Raw genomic sequence first — 16,432 nt, forward strand, 5'->3', positions numbered from 1 at the left:
TGATTTCCCCCCTTTTCATCCCCTCCATCCAGCACCCCACTCCCTCAGGCAATCCCCAAACCATTGTTCATGTTCATGGGTCATATGTATAAGTTCTTTGGCTACTCCATTTCCTATACTGTACTCTACACCCCCATGATTATTCTGTAACGACCTATTTGTACTTCTTAATCACCTCACCTCTTCACCCATTCCTCCACATCCCCCTCCCATCTGGCAACCATCAAAATGATCTATGACTCTATCTCTGTTCTTCTTGTTGCTTAGTTTGTTTTTTATATTCAATTATACAGATAGATTTGCCATTTCATTATTCATAGTTTTGCTCTTCTTTTTCTTAAATAAATCCCTTTAACATTTCATATAATAATGGTTTGGTGATGATGAACTCCTTTAATTTTTTTCTTGTCTGGAAAGCTCTTTATCTGCCCTTCGATTCTAATTGATAGCTTTGCTAGGTAGAGCAATCTTGGCTGCTTTTCATGACTTTTAATATTTCTTGCCAATCCCTTCTAGCCTGAGAAATCATCTGAGAGTCTTATGGGAATTCCCCTATAGGTACCTAACTTCTTTTCTCTTGATGCTTTCAAGATTTTATCTTTATCTTTAACCTTTGACATTTTAATTATGCTGTATCTTGGTGTGGGCCTCTTTGTATCCATCATAATTGGGACTCTTTGTACTTCCTGGACTTCCAGGTCTATTTCCTTTACTAAATTAGGGAAGTTTTCTTTCATTATTTTTTCAAATAGATTTCCATTTTCTTGTTTGTTCTCTTTTCCTTTTGGCACCCCAATGATACAAATGTTGGACATCTTGAAGTTGTCCCAGAGGCTGCTTATACTATCCTCCTTCTTGGATTCTTTTTTCTTCTTGTTGTTCTGCATGGTTTGTTTGTTTGTTTGTTTGTTTTTGCTTCCTTATGTACCAAATCATTGATTTGATTCTTGGCTGTATCAACTCTACTCTTATTTCCCTGTAAACTGTCCTTATTTCAATTAGTGTATCCTTCACTTCAGATAGGGTCATTTTATGCTGCTGAGGTCCTCACTAAATTCCTTGAGCATCCTTATAACCAGTGTTTTGAACTATGCATCTGATAGATTACTTATTTCCATGTTTTTTAGCTCTTTTTCTGGAGTTTTGACCTGTTCTTTCATTTGGGCCATGTTTCTTTGTCTCCTTGTTTCGGCAGCCTCCCTGTGTTTGTTTCTAAGTATTAGGTAGAGCTGCTTTGACTCTGTGTGTTGGTAGTGTGGCCTAATGTAATAGGTATCCTGTAGGGTTCTGTGCCACAGCCTCCCCTATCACCCAAGCTGGGTATTCAAGGTATGCCCTTTGTGTGGGCTGAGTACACCCTCCTCTTATAGTTGCTGTTGGTAGATCAATGGGAAGGATTTACTCAGGCTAGTCAGATGCAAGGATTAGCTGTGACCACTTACCACCAACCTCTGCCCTCCATGGAAGATCAGCTATGAAAGGGCAGAGTGCTCTAACATGTGCTGCAACATGGTCTGTAGCTATCGACTCGGTACACTGGCCCTAGGGTTTCCTGGGTAGTGCAGGCCAAGGTCTGCACCACTCATGTTTTGCCCAGGGCCACCCTGCCTGAGCTATAAAGCAATCTGAGATAGCTGCTATTTGTGCTGGGCTTGGAGATTCCCAGGAGAAGTCAAGTTGTGAGTGTAGGCTGGCTGCTGCTAATGTTGAACCTGGGACTCACTGAGGCCAGCTTCTGCTTGTTTGAGAGGATTTAGGAAGTTGTGCAGCATGAGCGAAGACCTGCCATTCATATGGAAAAGCAGCTTTGGTGGGCCCAAGTGTTGGGTGGGATGGAGTCTCTGGGGATCTCCAAGGTGGGTCAAACAGTGTCAGACAGGTTGATGGAGTCTCAGATATGGCTCTAGCTTGCCAGCTCTGTGAAGAGAGGGTTTAGAAAATGGCCTCTGCTAGCCTTGATGCCAGACACTTCAGTTTCTCCCTGTGTGCCATTGGTGTCTTTCAAGCTGCTACCCTGATGTTTGAGCTAAAAGGGAGTGAGTCTGAGTAGGTGAGTCCTTGAGTGGATTCTTGAAGAGGAACTGCTTGGGGGGTCCAGAAATTTCTTCCACTGTCTTAATCCCCACTGTTGTTGTTTTTTTGTAGTCAGAGGTTGTGGGGACTAATCTTCTGGCACTGGAACCCTGGGCTGAGGGCCTGGTGTGGGTCTGGGACTCCTCACTCCCTAAATCCCTCCCGAATTTTTATCCACCACACATGGGTGAGAAACCAGCCCATTCCACATCTGGGTCTTTCCTACCAGTCTGGATGGAGGTAGTTTCTTTAGTTTCATAGTTGTCAGACTTTCCTTCAACTCGATTTCTGATGGTTCTGAATGATGGATGTTCTATTTTTTAGTTGTAATTTGATGTGGTTTTGTAAAGAGGAGAGCTATATCTGCCTATTCCAGCATCTTGACCGCAAGTAGAATATTTAGACTTTATTTTGCTGATTTTAAAAGTAAACACTTACAGATAATTTATAATGTACAAGACACTACTGTCAGTGATTTATATATATTAACCCATTTAATTGTTCAAACAACACTACGAGATTCTCATTTGGCAGGTGAGGAGATTGATGAGTACAGAATATAAGTAACCTGTTTAAGTCTGCACAGCTAGTAAGTAGCAGAGTGGGATAAGAAACTTGGCAGTTAGGCTCTAAGTCAAAATACTGTACTGTTTCTCAGTATTGCTGTTAGTACATTTATAGAGACTGGGAACAGGAAAGAAGACCTAAAATCACTCTTCACCATATCTTACGGCTCACCTTGATAATAAAGATGACTCGGATATCTTGAGTTGCCTGGAATAATAGTATTAGAAAGAACTGTATAATCTTCCCAAAAGGTAATTCTTCCATACCTCTGGTGAAAGAAACTACTAAGGCTATATTAATTAAAGTTACTGAAAACTCTTTGTTTTAAAAAATAATTAATTTTTAAATATATAATCTTTATATTTTTTCACCAAAACCTCTTTGTTAACAGTTATCAAATTACATTGCAAAAACATTTGTTGAGCTTCTGTAAGTATAGAAATGAAAGTAATAATTCCTTCCTGTAACATCCCATAATCTAGAGGAAATAATTTCTTTTTTTATTGAAACTCTTAAATTTAACATGATAAATACTATGATAAAGATGAGCACAAGATGTTGAGTGAACATAAGGTACTCCCATGTAATCTTGACTGTGGGAGGAGTGTCAGGTACTCCTTTGAAACCTTGACTGGGAAGTTTCAACTGAGCTGATACTTTGAAGATAAGTATCTCACCAAAGAGGGAATAAAAAGAGGACATGCCTAGGAGAAATAACAGAATGTGCAAAAAAAGATTTATAGGGAAGAGAGAACATAACAATGTCTAGAGAGTAAATATGAATATTTCAGAACTGGAGCATAATACAAGGGAGAACATTTCATGGAATATGAAGGATGGAGAACTAAGCAGTAGGCCTGGACCAGTTGAATTTTTATCCTAAAGGCAATGGAGAACCACTGAAAATTTTTACAAAAAAGATCAATACAACTGAATTGTGTTTGGGGAGCACTATGACAATGGAACATAGTGACTAAGTCTTTGGGCCCTAGAATTTAAATTCTAGTTTTGCCACTTATTAGCTGGGAAAGCTTGAATATGTTACTTAACCACACATTACTTAACCTCTCTGAGCATCAATGCCTCAACTGTAAACCTAGAATGATAACATCTAACTCACAGGATTATTTTTTTTTTAAAGATTTTATTTATTTATTTTTAGAGAAGGAAGGGAGGGAGAAAAAGAGAGAGAGAGAAACATCAATGTGCGGTTGCTGGGGGCCGGGGCCTGCAACCCAGGCATGTGCCCTGACTGGGAATCGAACCTACGACACTTTGGTTCGCAGCCCGTGCTCAATCCACTGAGCTACACCAGCCAGGGGCTAACTCACAGGATTATTGAGAGGATAAAATAAGATGATCCATTTAAACCACTTAGCAAACTGGTAAGTATTCAGTGGGCAGCAGTCATTTATCACCATCAGTAGCAATGTGAAAAATGGATACCATCAGTAGCAATGTGAAAAATGGATTTAGGGGGACAAAATGGGAGGCAAGGAAACCAGTGAGGGCTATCATGATAATCAAAGAGATAACATCTGAACTAAAGTGGCTATGAAAAGTCCAGGTGATGATGGGTTCAAAACATATTAATGGTAGCCCTGACTAATGTAGCTCAATGGGTTGGGTATTGTCCTGCAAACTGAAAGGTCACCGGTTCAATTCCCAGTCAAGGAACATGCCTGGGTTGCTGGCCAGTCCCTGGTTGGAGGCGAGTTAAAGGCAACCGACTGATGTTTCTCTTGCACATCCACATTTCTCTGCCTCTCTCCCTCCTTTCCTTTCCTTTATAAAAATTAAATAAATAAAATCTTTAAAAACAAAACAAAAACATATTAAGGGCAAAGGTATTCTAGAACTTTGGGATACTTTTGGGTGGGAGTAGGGGATGGGTTTGGGTCACTGGATAAATGATGTTCACCAAGATAGGGATTATATGAGAAAGAGTAACTGGACATCTCACAGATAGATATCTTTCATTCATTACATTCAAAATAAAATTTATTAACTTCTCCCTCATAAATCCATTCCTCCTTTTATATATCTGTGAAACCATTCTTTTAAAGTTTTTCTCCTCTAACTCTCTGGGTACTTCTTCACATTCTGCTCCTCAGGGTCCTCTTTGCCCTTCTGTATCCTAAATATTGTGTTTCCAAAGTTGCTTTTCTCTTCTGACTTTTCACTCTCTTAGGTGAGCTCATCTACTCCCAAGGCATTAATTAGTATTCATCTGTTTACTGATAACTTCCAGATCTCTATTTCTGACTCCAATCACTTGCTTCAGTTCCAAACCATTATACCCAGTGTGTATCCTGGAAGCATCCCAGGGGAATATTCATTCAACGTGTTGAAAACCAAGCTTATTTTCCTAATAATCTGCCTACTTCTTACATGTACTAATTAAACAAACAACAACAAAAACTTAAAAAAAACAAAACTTTCCTTTAGACATTCTCTCACCTTCTCTTCCCCTTGACTCTGACTATATAAATTATGCATCCTCTCCAATTTTAATCCAAATCCTCCATATGCCTATCCAATGAAGGCAGTCTATATTTTTTTAGCAAAGTCTACCTTTAGCACTTTCATGACATTTCTGTGTTATTATCCCATTCTAAAATACATCCTCACCTTTCCAATTACATTTTTTTGTTTAAATTTTATTTAAATTATTGTTCAAGTACAATTTTCTATCTTTTACTCCCATCCCAGCCCGCCCACCCAGCCCTCCCCACCTCCCTCCTATTTCCACCCACCCCTAGTTTTTGTCCATGTGTCCTTTATACTTGCCAATTACATTTCTAACTTAGGTTAAAAACATTTCATTTGAAATGAATGTCTCAGCTTCCTCCTCCTTTAAATTTCTGTCTTCCTCCATTCTTTTTTTCCCTCCAAAACTAACTCTTCATTTGCATCCTTGATACTATTCCCCTTCTCTCATCTGCAGAGACCTGATTTATGAGAATAGGAGTCTTTATCTGTTTCATCCCCAACTTCTGGAACAGTGAGAGCCTAGCACATTGTAGATATTAAAAAATATGCACTGAATATTTTATTCAGGAATTACTCTTTCTTTCTCTTGCTTTTTTAGTTTCTCCCCTCTCCTTCTACATTGAATTCTTCTGCAAGTCTAAAATATGCTTAAATCTTTTTTTCAAGGGAGAAAAAACAAATAAAAAGATATCCATACAAACTTTTTCTTGACCCTATCTTTCCCAGTTGTTGGCTATGTCTTTCTGCCTACTACCCAAAGTTCTTTCAAGTTACATTTGCACCACTTTGCATTTGCAAAGTAACTTCATTACTTTGAAATGTGGTTTTCCCCTAAAAGTGCATTCTCAAAATCACTACTGATTTCCTAGAACTTTTTTCATCCCTCATGCTCTTTGTTGATCCTATATTATTTTACACAAAGGAACTCCCACTGCTTCTTAGAACTCTTCTCCAGGATATCTTCCATGGTTTCCTTAAAAACAAATTATATGTACCTTTATTTTCTGTAGGTGGTCACCTCACTTATGCTGTTTACAAATGTGTGTTTATTTGTCAGCATCCTGGACTAGACTAAAAATGTCTTCAAAACAAGCGTTATGTCTTCTTAATAAAAATATCCCACTGTTTGACACTATGAATGCTCAATAAATATTTGTTGAGTAATGAAATGAATATTGTCATTACATCAACACCCAGGAATTCTACAAACATTGTAGAATGGTAATGTTGGTTAAAATAAATAATACAGATAACTTTCTAAGAGAAAAGGACATATAAAAGTAGTATGAGGGGCTATGGACAATCAGAAAGCGGCCTAAATATATGAATGAATTATTTCACATACTTATTCATTCACTTGGTATTTACTGTGAGCAAGGGAATTTGGGGAGAAATTGAAAGATACTCCAGATATTATACCTAGCCTCATGGATGTGTGTGTGTGTGTGTGTGTGTGTGTGTGTATTTTTAAAGGATTCTTTTTTATTTATTTATTTTTAGAGAGAGAGGAAGTGAGAAAGGGAGGGAGAGAAATATCGATGTGAGAGAGAAACATCGATTGGCTGCTCCTCCTAAGCAACTCGACCAAGGACTGAACCTGCAACCCAGCCATGTGCCCTGACCAGGAATCAAGCCAGCAGCCTTTCACTTTGCGGAACAATGCCCATCCAACTAAGCCACTGTTCAGGGCCTCATGGATGCATCTTACAATCAAGGGCTGAGAATCTAGGAGTGATTAGACTGGTAGAAAGTAGGAAGGAGTAAGATACTTTGCCTTATTAAAGAGTAATTCTGAATCTAATATTAAAATATCAGGACAAGTTTAGATGACCATAAATTAGCTTCCTCTAATCTGCTCACCTTTGCAATCTAGGTCTACCAGCAGCAGTTCTCAAACTTTAGTGTACATAAGGAACACCTGGGGATCTTTTTTAAAACATATTTTATTGATTATGCTATTACAGTTGTCCCATTTCCCCCCTTCACTCCCCTCCACCCTGCACACCCCCTCCCACCCACATTCCCTCCCTTTAGTTCATGTCCATGTATCATACTTACAAGTTCTTTAGCTTCTACATTTCCCATACTATTCCTACCCTCCCCCTGCCTATTTTCTACCTACCTTCTCTACTACTTATTCTCTGTACCTTTTCCCCCTCTCTCCCCCCATCCCACTCCCCTGTTGATAACCCTCCATGTGTTGGGGATCTCTTTAAAGATGGAAAAAAGTCTCCCAGGAATCCTGATTCTATGGGTCCAGGAATGTGCATCTTTAATAAGCATCCCACAGGATTATGATGCATTTGGTCTGCAGAGTATACTACTGTAAAGTCCTTAGTCACTCATGTCATAATTTTGCCATATCTGAGTTACACCTATATCTTAGCCTTATCCTACTTAAGAAGTTTGTTGGCTTATATTTTTATAGCACACATGATATAAACACATAACTATTAAAAAGTTGCCCTGGCTGGTGTGCCTCAGTGGACTGAGCTCCGGCTTGCAAAGCAAAAGGTTGCTGGTTTGGTTCCCAGTCAGGGCACACGCCTGGGTTGCAGCCCAGGTCCCCAGCTAGGGGTGTGTGAGAGGCAAAGAATTGATGTTTCTCTCACATCTCAGTGTTTCTCTCCCTCTTTTTCTCCCTCCCTTCCCTTCTCTCAAAACAACACACACACACACACATACACACACACACACACACAACAAATAAATAAAATCTTTTAAAAAGTTTATCTGTATACATCAGTGGATGCGAAACAGTTTGAGAAACACTGCTCAAGAGTTTAGGCTCTGTAAACACCACATCCTGCAAGCAGTCTGATGACACAAATTATAACAAAGTTCCAGGACAGTGAAATTCAACAGAATAGTGCTTCAGAATAGTTCATGTACACACCCTGGTATGTACTTTTATGGATTATAATGACTTATTATAAAAATTCCTCCTTATATTGACTTTAAAAAATACTTTGTCTCTTACTCTGGTACTTAATTCTCAGAATGTTCTTGAGCAGACACCTAAACCAACTCCTAACAGTTAAGGCATCAAACTTAAAAGCAGCTGTTGGAACAAAATGAAGATAGATTTGTGCTCCCGACGCACAGTAAAAAATATATATCCATTTTATTTAAACTTACATTTGATTAAGACTGATAATTGAGTTCACAAATATAAACTTGATAGCTCTCTTCCTTTTCCTTCAACACTACTTTATAATTATAGGTAAAATAATATGGCAAAAAGATCAGAGGAATAATTGCATCTCAGAAAAGTCTATTCCTTAAAGGTTTGGCAACTTGCAACCACAACCAGAAACGAAAGTTGAAATAGAAAACCATAACCAAATTAAAGATTGTGTTGATATTAAGCCTTTAAAAACAATATTCTGCTCTAAATTATGTACTGGCTTAAATGGCTAAGAAAATCAATCTTTACCTAAATAACTAGTGGATGTTTTTCAGGTACCACATTCTCACTGTGTCAAAAGCCAGTTCCATATATTTAATCTCTAGTCACACGGAACAAAAACAGATGAATGACTGTGGTCCTTGACCTCTACATCACTTAAGTCAAATGGAAATTTACTTTACTACTTACTGATTTATAAAGCACTTTATCCTGTTTGGATAAAAGGATTATTGCAATAGCCTCTGAACTAGCCTGCCTACTTCCACCCTTGTTCACTACAGTCTATTTTCCACACAGCAGCCAGAGAAACCCTGTTAATATGTCAGATCAGTCACTAGTCTGCTCAAAACCGCCTCTCCCTATCTTAAAGGCAACGTCTTTTAAAGGGCCTACACAGGCCTCCCTGTACACAATCACCTTGTCCTTAAGCTCAGCTCATACTACTCTACCTTTGCTCACTCCGCGCCAGCTACAATAGCTTCTTTGCTGTTTCTTGAGTACACCAAGCCAATTCCAGACCTAGAGCCTTTGTATTTGCTGTTCCTTTTGCTCAGGCTGCTCTTCCCAAAGGCAGCCAGGTGGTTCTGCTCTATCACTTCCTTTGGGTCTTTGCTCAAGCATCAAGTTCCAGGTGAACTCTTACACAAATTGCCACCTCCCCACCCTCATACATATTTCCTAACTACATTCCCTGCTTTATTTTTCTCCATAGCACTTACCATTGGCATTCTACACCTTTTATTTGTTTAGCAGTTGTTTACCCCACAAGAGTGTGAACTCCTGCTGGGTGATGATTGTGTTTTTGCTTTGTTCACTGTTATATCCCAGGGCGAAGACCAGCGCCTAGCACACAGTAGATGTTCAATAAATATTTGCTTAATGAACAAACGGTATTACATCAATTTGCGGGTTTTCATCCTTAACCCTATTAACAGCTAGAAATGAAAGCTGGAGGATATCCCCCAAATTTCCAGACGGCACTTGGGGTCTGTCAACTTACATGCATTATCTTTTGTCTGGTACATCGTTCCTCTGATTTTTCTTAGATAGTAAGGCAGCAGGAAAAGGCCTAACGTGGGCAAGGAAGAAACAAACCAATCATGTATAAAACTGATTTTGGGTGGCTTGATTCTTCTCCATAAGCCAACAGAGAAAATGCCTTTTGAATTTTCATAGTTTCTCCTCTTAAACCTGAGGGAAATAAGCTGTAATGTTTGTCTTCTGGGGGCGGGTTGGGGGGTTGCTGGAAGAGACGCGAAGGTGCACCTTCTTCAAGAACGTCAACTCTTGTGCGGTCCAACTTACTTTTTGGGGGGGTGGGCATCGTTCGTGGTCTCTGCTAGCGGGTGTTTCTTTCTCGCCCTCTGATGTACCTATTGTGCTGTGTCTTGCGAATGAGATAAGGTGGAAGAGGAGCGGGGGACGAAGGGATGCTGAGCGCGGCTTCAACTGCCTCCTACCACAAAGTCGGGGAGGCGAGGGCTCCGCGCGGGTGTCTAGGGGGCGAGCGGGCGCCGGAGCCACGCGCCTCCGACCGCAGCCTCGGCCCCGGGTCTCAGGCGGGATGCGGGCTGCACGGAGTTAGGCCCGGACAGAGGCCGGTGGCCTCCGAGCGGCCGGGCACGCGGCCCCCGCGCACCCCGCTCTCCCGACCCCCTCAATCCGGCGCCCGTCTCGGTTACCTCGAACTCTCTTCAGCGAAATGGGATCCTTCTCCTGTTCCGCTGACATTACAAACCGCAAAGCATGACTCCCCCCCAGGCCGCGGGAATTCGGTCTCTTTGATGCGGCGGCAGCGGCGGCTCCTCCTCCTCCTCGCGGGGCCGCTGCGGCTGCGAGGCAAGCCTCGGAGCCGAGGCGCGGCCGAAGGCGGCGTGGACGCGGGCCGACTTTGCAAAGTTTGGGAGGAGGACGAGGCCTCCGGGCGGCCGGGCAGCGTGCGGGGGCTGGCCGAGCTCAGCGGCGGTAGGAGGGAGCGAGGCCTGGGGGTGGCCCCCCGCCCGGGGCCGGCATGTGCGGAGGACTAGTGCGCCGCCGTCTCCTCCCACTCCTTCTTCGTCGCCGCCGCCGCCTGAGGAGCCGCTGACAGGGGAGGCAGGAGCGGGCGGCCCGGCCCTGGCGGCGCACTCACAGCGCCCTCTGAGGAGGAGGTCTGCGCTCTCACCGCTCCCGAGTCACAGACACAAAAGCCCCCAGCGTGGAGCCGCCTGCGAAACCCGCTCTAGGGCGGGCGACAGACGTGGCGCAGCCTGGCGGCTTCCCCTCCCTGGGCTCCCCAGCGCCTCGCGGGGACGGACTTCTTGGGGCGGGGGCCGCTGCCTGGTCCCACCGCGCCTCCAGCCGCCGCCGCCACCAACGCCTCGCGCTCCGCCTCAGCCCAGCCCCCACGGCCCGCGCGCGCCTCTCGCTCCGCGCCGGGGCTCGCGGGCCCGCGGCCCTCCTAGCCGGGGCGAGCAGCGCGCGCCGAGGGGCCGTCCCGCCCCGCCCCGCCCCGGCGGCTTCAGCGAGGCCGTGGCATCTCCGAACTTCGTCGGAGGCCACGACTGGCATCACGGCCTCGCAGCAAGGGATCTGAAAGAGGTACACACGATCAGAGAAAACTTTCTAAGTGGGAGCTGTAGAGTTCTCGGCGGGCTTGTGGACACCCACATTCCTTGACTCCGTGTCCGGGTCTGGACACCTGTTTGTGGAATGCCCCAACTTCAAGTTTTAACAACTGGACCGGAAGAAAGAGCGATGCAGAATTAATACAAGAAGGGAGACTGGGTAGAAGCTATGAGAAGGCTTGACTTGCTTTTAGACGTTAAATTTTGAGAGAAGGACCACCAATGTGCTTGTAGATTGGATTTGGTCACTGGTTACACATCAGTTGAGCTGTGTGACCTAAGGCAACGTACATAACCTCTCTGAGTCTCAGATTTCTCATCTTTGAAAGACAGTGGAATTACATCTCTGAGGTCTCTTCTAACTCTGACATTCTTCAGCTTACTCTTAGGAAACTGTTCTCCCCATTTGTCATTAGATTTTTCAGTTATCCTACTAAAGAGAATCTGTAGGTGCAGACTCAGATCTTCAACCAGGAGAGACTCTGGGTTTTTGATGTCAGAGTCACTAAAAAACACTCATTATTCATATGAGGACTTAGAACTAATCACAAACAGGAGTTGCATCCTTCTGGGGACAAGACCCATATAACTCAATTAACTGCACAAACAGATGTAAACTTGAAATGTATAGAGTCTTAACAGATACATAACAGATAAGCACCACAGCAGCAGCAGAATCAGCTTTACAAGACAGGATATGGCATGGCCAGGGTACAAATGTTACCCTTTTTCTAATAAGTTTTTTTGGGGAAATTCCTGATTAGAAGATTCAGACTAGGATAGGCTAGGAAAAGTTTTCATACAGGGCACATCTAGGAGAAGGCTCCCACAACTAGAATAAAAGCTCAATATAGGCATTTTATCCAGTTCACTACTATATCCTTTGGTACCTAATAATGACTGGCAAGTGTTCAAAAAAATTTTGTTGAAGAGATGCATGAATAAACAGGCTGGAAGTGGCACTGAACAGACTAGATGGACAGGGTTTGGTAAATGTGATAAAGCTCTAGCAAATCCTAAGAATGATAAAGCAAATTGGTTTTTATACTTTATCTCACAGGATTGTTGAGAGATGAGAAAGCACTTTGAAAATATCAAGCAATATGGAAACACAGAGTTTTTATTATATAATCCTTACTGCAAGGGGAGTGGTTGAGAAAAATCATTGCTAAGAGATTTTGAATTCTTTATTGTAATTCCCTAAAACTAGAGACTCAGATATAATATGTAAATCAAGGGAAATGAATTGGCCTCTTTTTAATGATTCATCAAGAATAAAAAGACCATCTTACTTGGCCATGGATTTTTAGATCAATTTGTCTTCCAAATTCTGATGACTCACTTGCTACATATCAGAACTACCAAGAGAGCATTCTAAATTTCAGATCCAAGCTCCTCCCCAGGTTTACTGAATCAGAATCTCTGGGAATGAGGTCTGAAATCTGTCTTTACACTTTTGTGGTGATTCTACAGCAATGATCATTGTGCCCTGGACTCCTTATGTTCCCAGTGTGACAGAATTCCTAACAAAATATACCTTCATCTTGCTGTTGTAGTCTTTATCTATGGAACTTGTTTATGGATTTTAGAGGTAATCTAAATCTTTAATCCCCCTCTCATACAGAGAGATGCAGCTAAATCTATTGTTGTCAGGCCTACCCTACTATTCAAAATACATGCTCAGCCCTGACTGGTGTGGTTCAGTTGGTTGGGAGTCATCCTGGAAAGTGAAAGTTCATGGGTTCAATTCCTGGGCAGGGCAAATGCTTGAGTTACAGGTTTGGTCACTGGTTGGGGTGTGTATCAGAGGCAACCCATTAATGTTTCTCCCCCTCCCTTTCTTCCTCCCTTCCCTTCTCTCTAAAAATAAATAAGTAAAATTTTTTTTAAAAGTTTTTTTTTAAATAAATAAAAATACATGTTCAGTCCTACCTAAAACTCAATAATAGGCACAACTTAGACTAGAACAAGGCTCAGTAAACTTATTCTATGGAGGGCCAGATAATATTGCAGGTTTCGCAGGCCATATGTTCTCTGTCACAGCTACTGAACTATACCACTACATTAGGAAAGCAACCATAGATAATATGTAAAGATAGATGGGTGTGGTGCATTCCAGTAAAACTTTATATATAAAAGCTGGCAGTGTACCGAATTTGGCCCACAGTCTGTATTCTGCTGACCCCTAAACTAGAACTTGAATCACACAAAGGACGTTGGAGCTCAGGGGACAGAACGAGGCTACAGACACAAATGAAGGAGACATTGCCTAAGAATGGCTAAACTCACCCAGAAACAATGAGAAATGAGAGCCAAGAACAGAATCCATGGAAATGCTGACATTTTAAACTGTGGACAGAGATAGAGGAATCTATCTGTAAAGGAAATAAAGAAGTCATGAAACTAAAAAAAAAGGAATGTCAGGGCAATCAAGAAAGGAGAGAAATGATCAACATTGTCACATGCTGCAGAAAGAAGTACTCATTTCTATCTTTAGACATCCTTGGCCTGGAATCTACTTAACCTCCTTGTTTTCTTATATTTTAAAGTAATTTACAGCCTTTGCCTTTAGTATTTTACATCTCAAGTTTTATGTGTTTATATTGTGGGAAGTAGCATAGTGGAGCATTTAAACATAAAGCCTCTAATATAAGTTGGTTTAGATTAACATGAAAACTTTTTTCAGAAAAAAAATATTGCTCTAAGTTTTATTTTCAAACATTGAAAATTATAGATTTGTTTTAAATTGAATAAAAGTAAAAATGAGACCCAATTCTAGGTGTTTGGAAGTTCTGTAATATTGGTTTGAATTCTTTTGCGAAATAATTGAAACTGTGGTCATCTCAGTAACCTCTATATGTTGGTCAGCCACATCCAGCATCCCCTTGTTGACAAATATAGGGAATCACAACAGCAAACTTTGGAAGATGTTTGTATAGGCTAGGATTCAATCCAGACACAAAAATCACACAATTTAAACAGGGTATATTTAATACAAAGAATTACTATCTTATTTACTTATTTTTAAAATTATATTGTATTGATAATGCTATTACAGTTCTCCTAATTTGTCCCCCTTTGCACCCCACTATCCAGCACCCCCTATTCCCTTGGGCAATCCCCCCATCATTGTTCATGTCCCTGGGTCATGTATATAAGTTCTTAGGCTACTCCATTTCCTATACCGTTCTTCATATCTCCCTTTCTATTCTGTACCTACCAATTCTTGATCCCTTTCCCCCCATTCTCCCTTTCTGTCTCCCAACTGATAGTCTTCCAAATGATCTCCGTATCAATGATTCTGTTTCTGTTCTGCTTGTTTGCTTAGTTTGTTTTTTAGATTCAATTGTTGATAGCTGTGAGTTTATTGCCATTTTAATGTTCATAGTTTTGATCTTCTTTTTCTTATATAATTCTCTCTAGCATTTCATATAATAATTGCTTAGTGATTATGAATTCCTTTAGTTTTATCTTGTCTGGGAAGCACTTTATCTGCCCTTCAATTCCAAATGATAACTTTGCTGGATAGAGTAATCTAGGTTGTAAGTCCTTGCTTTTTTACTTTGAATACTTTTTGCCAGCCCCTTCTAGCCTGCGAAGTATTTTTTGAGAAATCAGCTGACAGTCTTATGGGTACTCCTTTACAGGTAACTCTCTGCCTTTCTGTTGCTGCTTTCAAGATTCCCTCTTTATTTTAACCTATAGCATTTTAATTATGATGTGTCTTGGAGGGGGCCTCTTTGCATCCATCTTTTTGGGACTCTCTGTGCTTCCTGGACTGCATGTCTGTTTTCTTCACCAAATCAGGGTAGTTTTCTTTCATTATGTTTTCAAATAGATTTCCAATTTCTTGATCTTTCTCTTCTCCTTCAGGTACCTTTACGATGCAAATGTTGTACCTCTTGAAGTTGTCCCAGAGGCTGCTTATACTGTCCTCATTTTGGGGGTTCTTTTTTCTTCTCGTTGTTCTGCATAGTTTGCTTTTTTTTTTTTTTTTCGCTTATGTCTCATATCGTTGATTTGATTCTCGCCTTCTACAACTCTACCATTGTTTCCTTATAAATTGTTCTTTATTTCAATTAGTGTATCCTTCATTTCTGACTGGATCTTTTTTGTGCTGTTGAGGTCCTAAGTTCCTTGAGCATCCTTATACCCAGTGTTTTTAACTCTGCATCTGATAGATTGCTTATTTCCATGTTGTTTAGCTCTTTTTCTGGAATTTTGATCTTTCATTTAGGCCATGTTTGTCTCCTCATTTTGGTAGCCTCCCTGTTTGTTTCTGTATATTTGGGAGAGGTGCTATGACTCACTGTCTTGGTAGTGTGGCTTAATGTAGTAGGTGTCCTGTAGGGTTCCGTAGCACAGGCTCCCCTATCACTCAAGCTGGGTACTCAAGGTGTACCCTCTGTGTGGGCTGAATACACCCTCCTCTTGTAGTTGCTGTTGGTAGATCAATGGGAGGGATTTACTCAGGCTAGTCAGCTGCAAGGACTGTGACCACTTACCACCAACCTCTGCCCTCCATGATCAGCTATGCAGGAGCAGGGTGGTGGTGCTCTGACATGGTCTGTAGCTATCCACTGAATATGCTGGCCCTAGGATTTCCTGGGTGTTGCAGGCCAAGATCTGCTCCTACCTGTGTTTTGCTTGGGGTCACCCTGATGAACTGTAAAGCGACCTGAGACGGCTGCTATTTGTGCAGGGCTTGGAGATTCCCAGGCAAAGCCAAGCAATGAATCTAGGCTGCCCTGCCAGTGCTGAGCCTGGGGCTCACTGAGGCTGCTGTTTCTTGTTGTAGAACATTTAGAAAGCTGTGAAGCATGAGCCAAAACCAGCCATTCATATGGAAAAGCAGCTTGAGTGGGCCCATAAGTTGAATGGAGTCTCTGGGGATCTCCAAGGTGGGTCAAAGAGTGTCAGACAGATTGATGGAGTCTCAGATATGGCACCAGCTTGCTGGCTCTGTGGCTCTGTGGGGGGAGGGTTTAGAAAAAGGCCAATGGCCTCTGTCTACCTTGATGCCAGATACTTCAGTTTCTCCCAGTATGCCACTGGTGTCTTTTAAGCTGCTATCCCAGTGCTTGAGCTAAGACGGAGTGAGTCTGAGTAGGTGAGTCTTTGAGTGGGTTCTTTAAGAGGAACTGCTTGGGGCTCCAGAAGTTTCTTCCATCTACTCAATCCCTGCTGGGTTTTGCAGCCAGAGGTTGTGGAGACTAATCTTCCTGGCACTGGAACCCTGGGCTGCAGGGCCTGGTGTGGAGCTAGGACTTCTCTCTCCCAAGAT

At 42.0% G+C, this 16,432-nt stretch overlaps 1 protein-coding gene across 3 annotated transcripts in view; it reads right to left on the reverse strand.

Annotated features, from left to right (window-relative positions):
• PYGO1 (pygopus family PHD finger 1) overlaps window positions 1-10,344 on the reverse strand; it is a 34,452-nt gene extending 24,108 nt beyond the window's left edge. The window contains exons 1-2 of one of the 3 annotated variants that reach the window (XM_045822913.1): window positions 10,225-10,333; window positions 9,543-9,611 (exon numbers count right to left, since the gene is read on the reverse strand). In XM_045822913.1, coding sequence (XP_045678869.1) covers window positions 9,543-9,611; window positions 10,225-10,273 — 118 coding nt within the window. In that variant the 5' untranslated portion in view covers window positions 10,274-10,333. Of the gene's footprint in view, window positions 1-9,542; window positions 9,612-9,847 lie in introns of all 3 variants that reach the window. The other 2 variants (XM_045822914.1, XM_045822915.1) reach the window with 2 other exon arrangements.
• Between the last annotated feature and the right edge of the window lie 6,088 nt (window positions 10,345-16,432).

This window comes from Phyllostomus hastatus, unplaced genomic scaffold (genome assembly GCF_019186645.2).
Source record: "Phyllostomus hastatus isolate PE091 unplaced genomic scaffold, TTU_PhHast_1.1 phas_scaffold_501, whole genome shotgun sequence".
NCBI classification, from domain to species: Eukaryota; Metazoa; Chordata; class Mammalia; order Chiroptera; family Phyllostomidae; genus Phyllostomus; species Phyllostomus hastatus.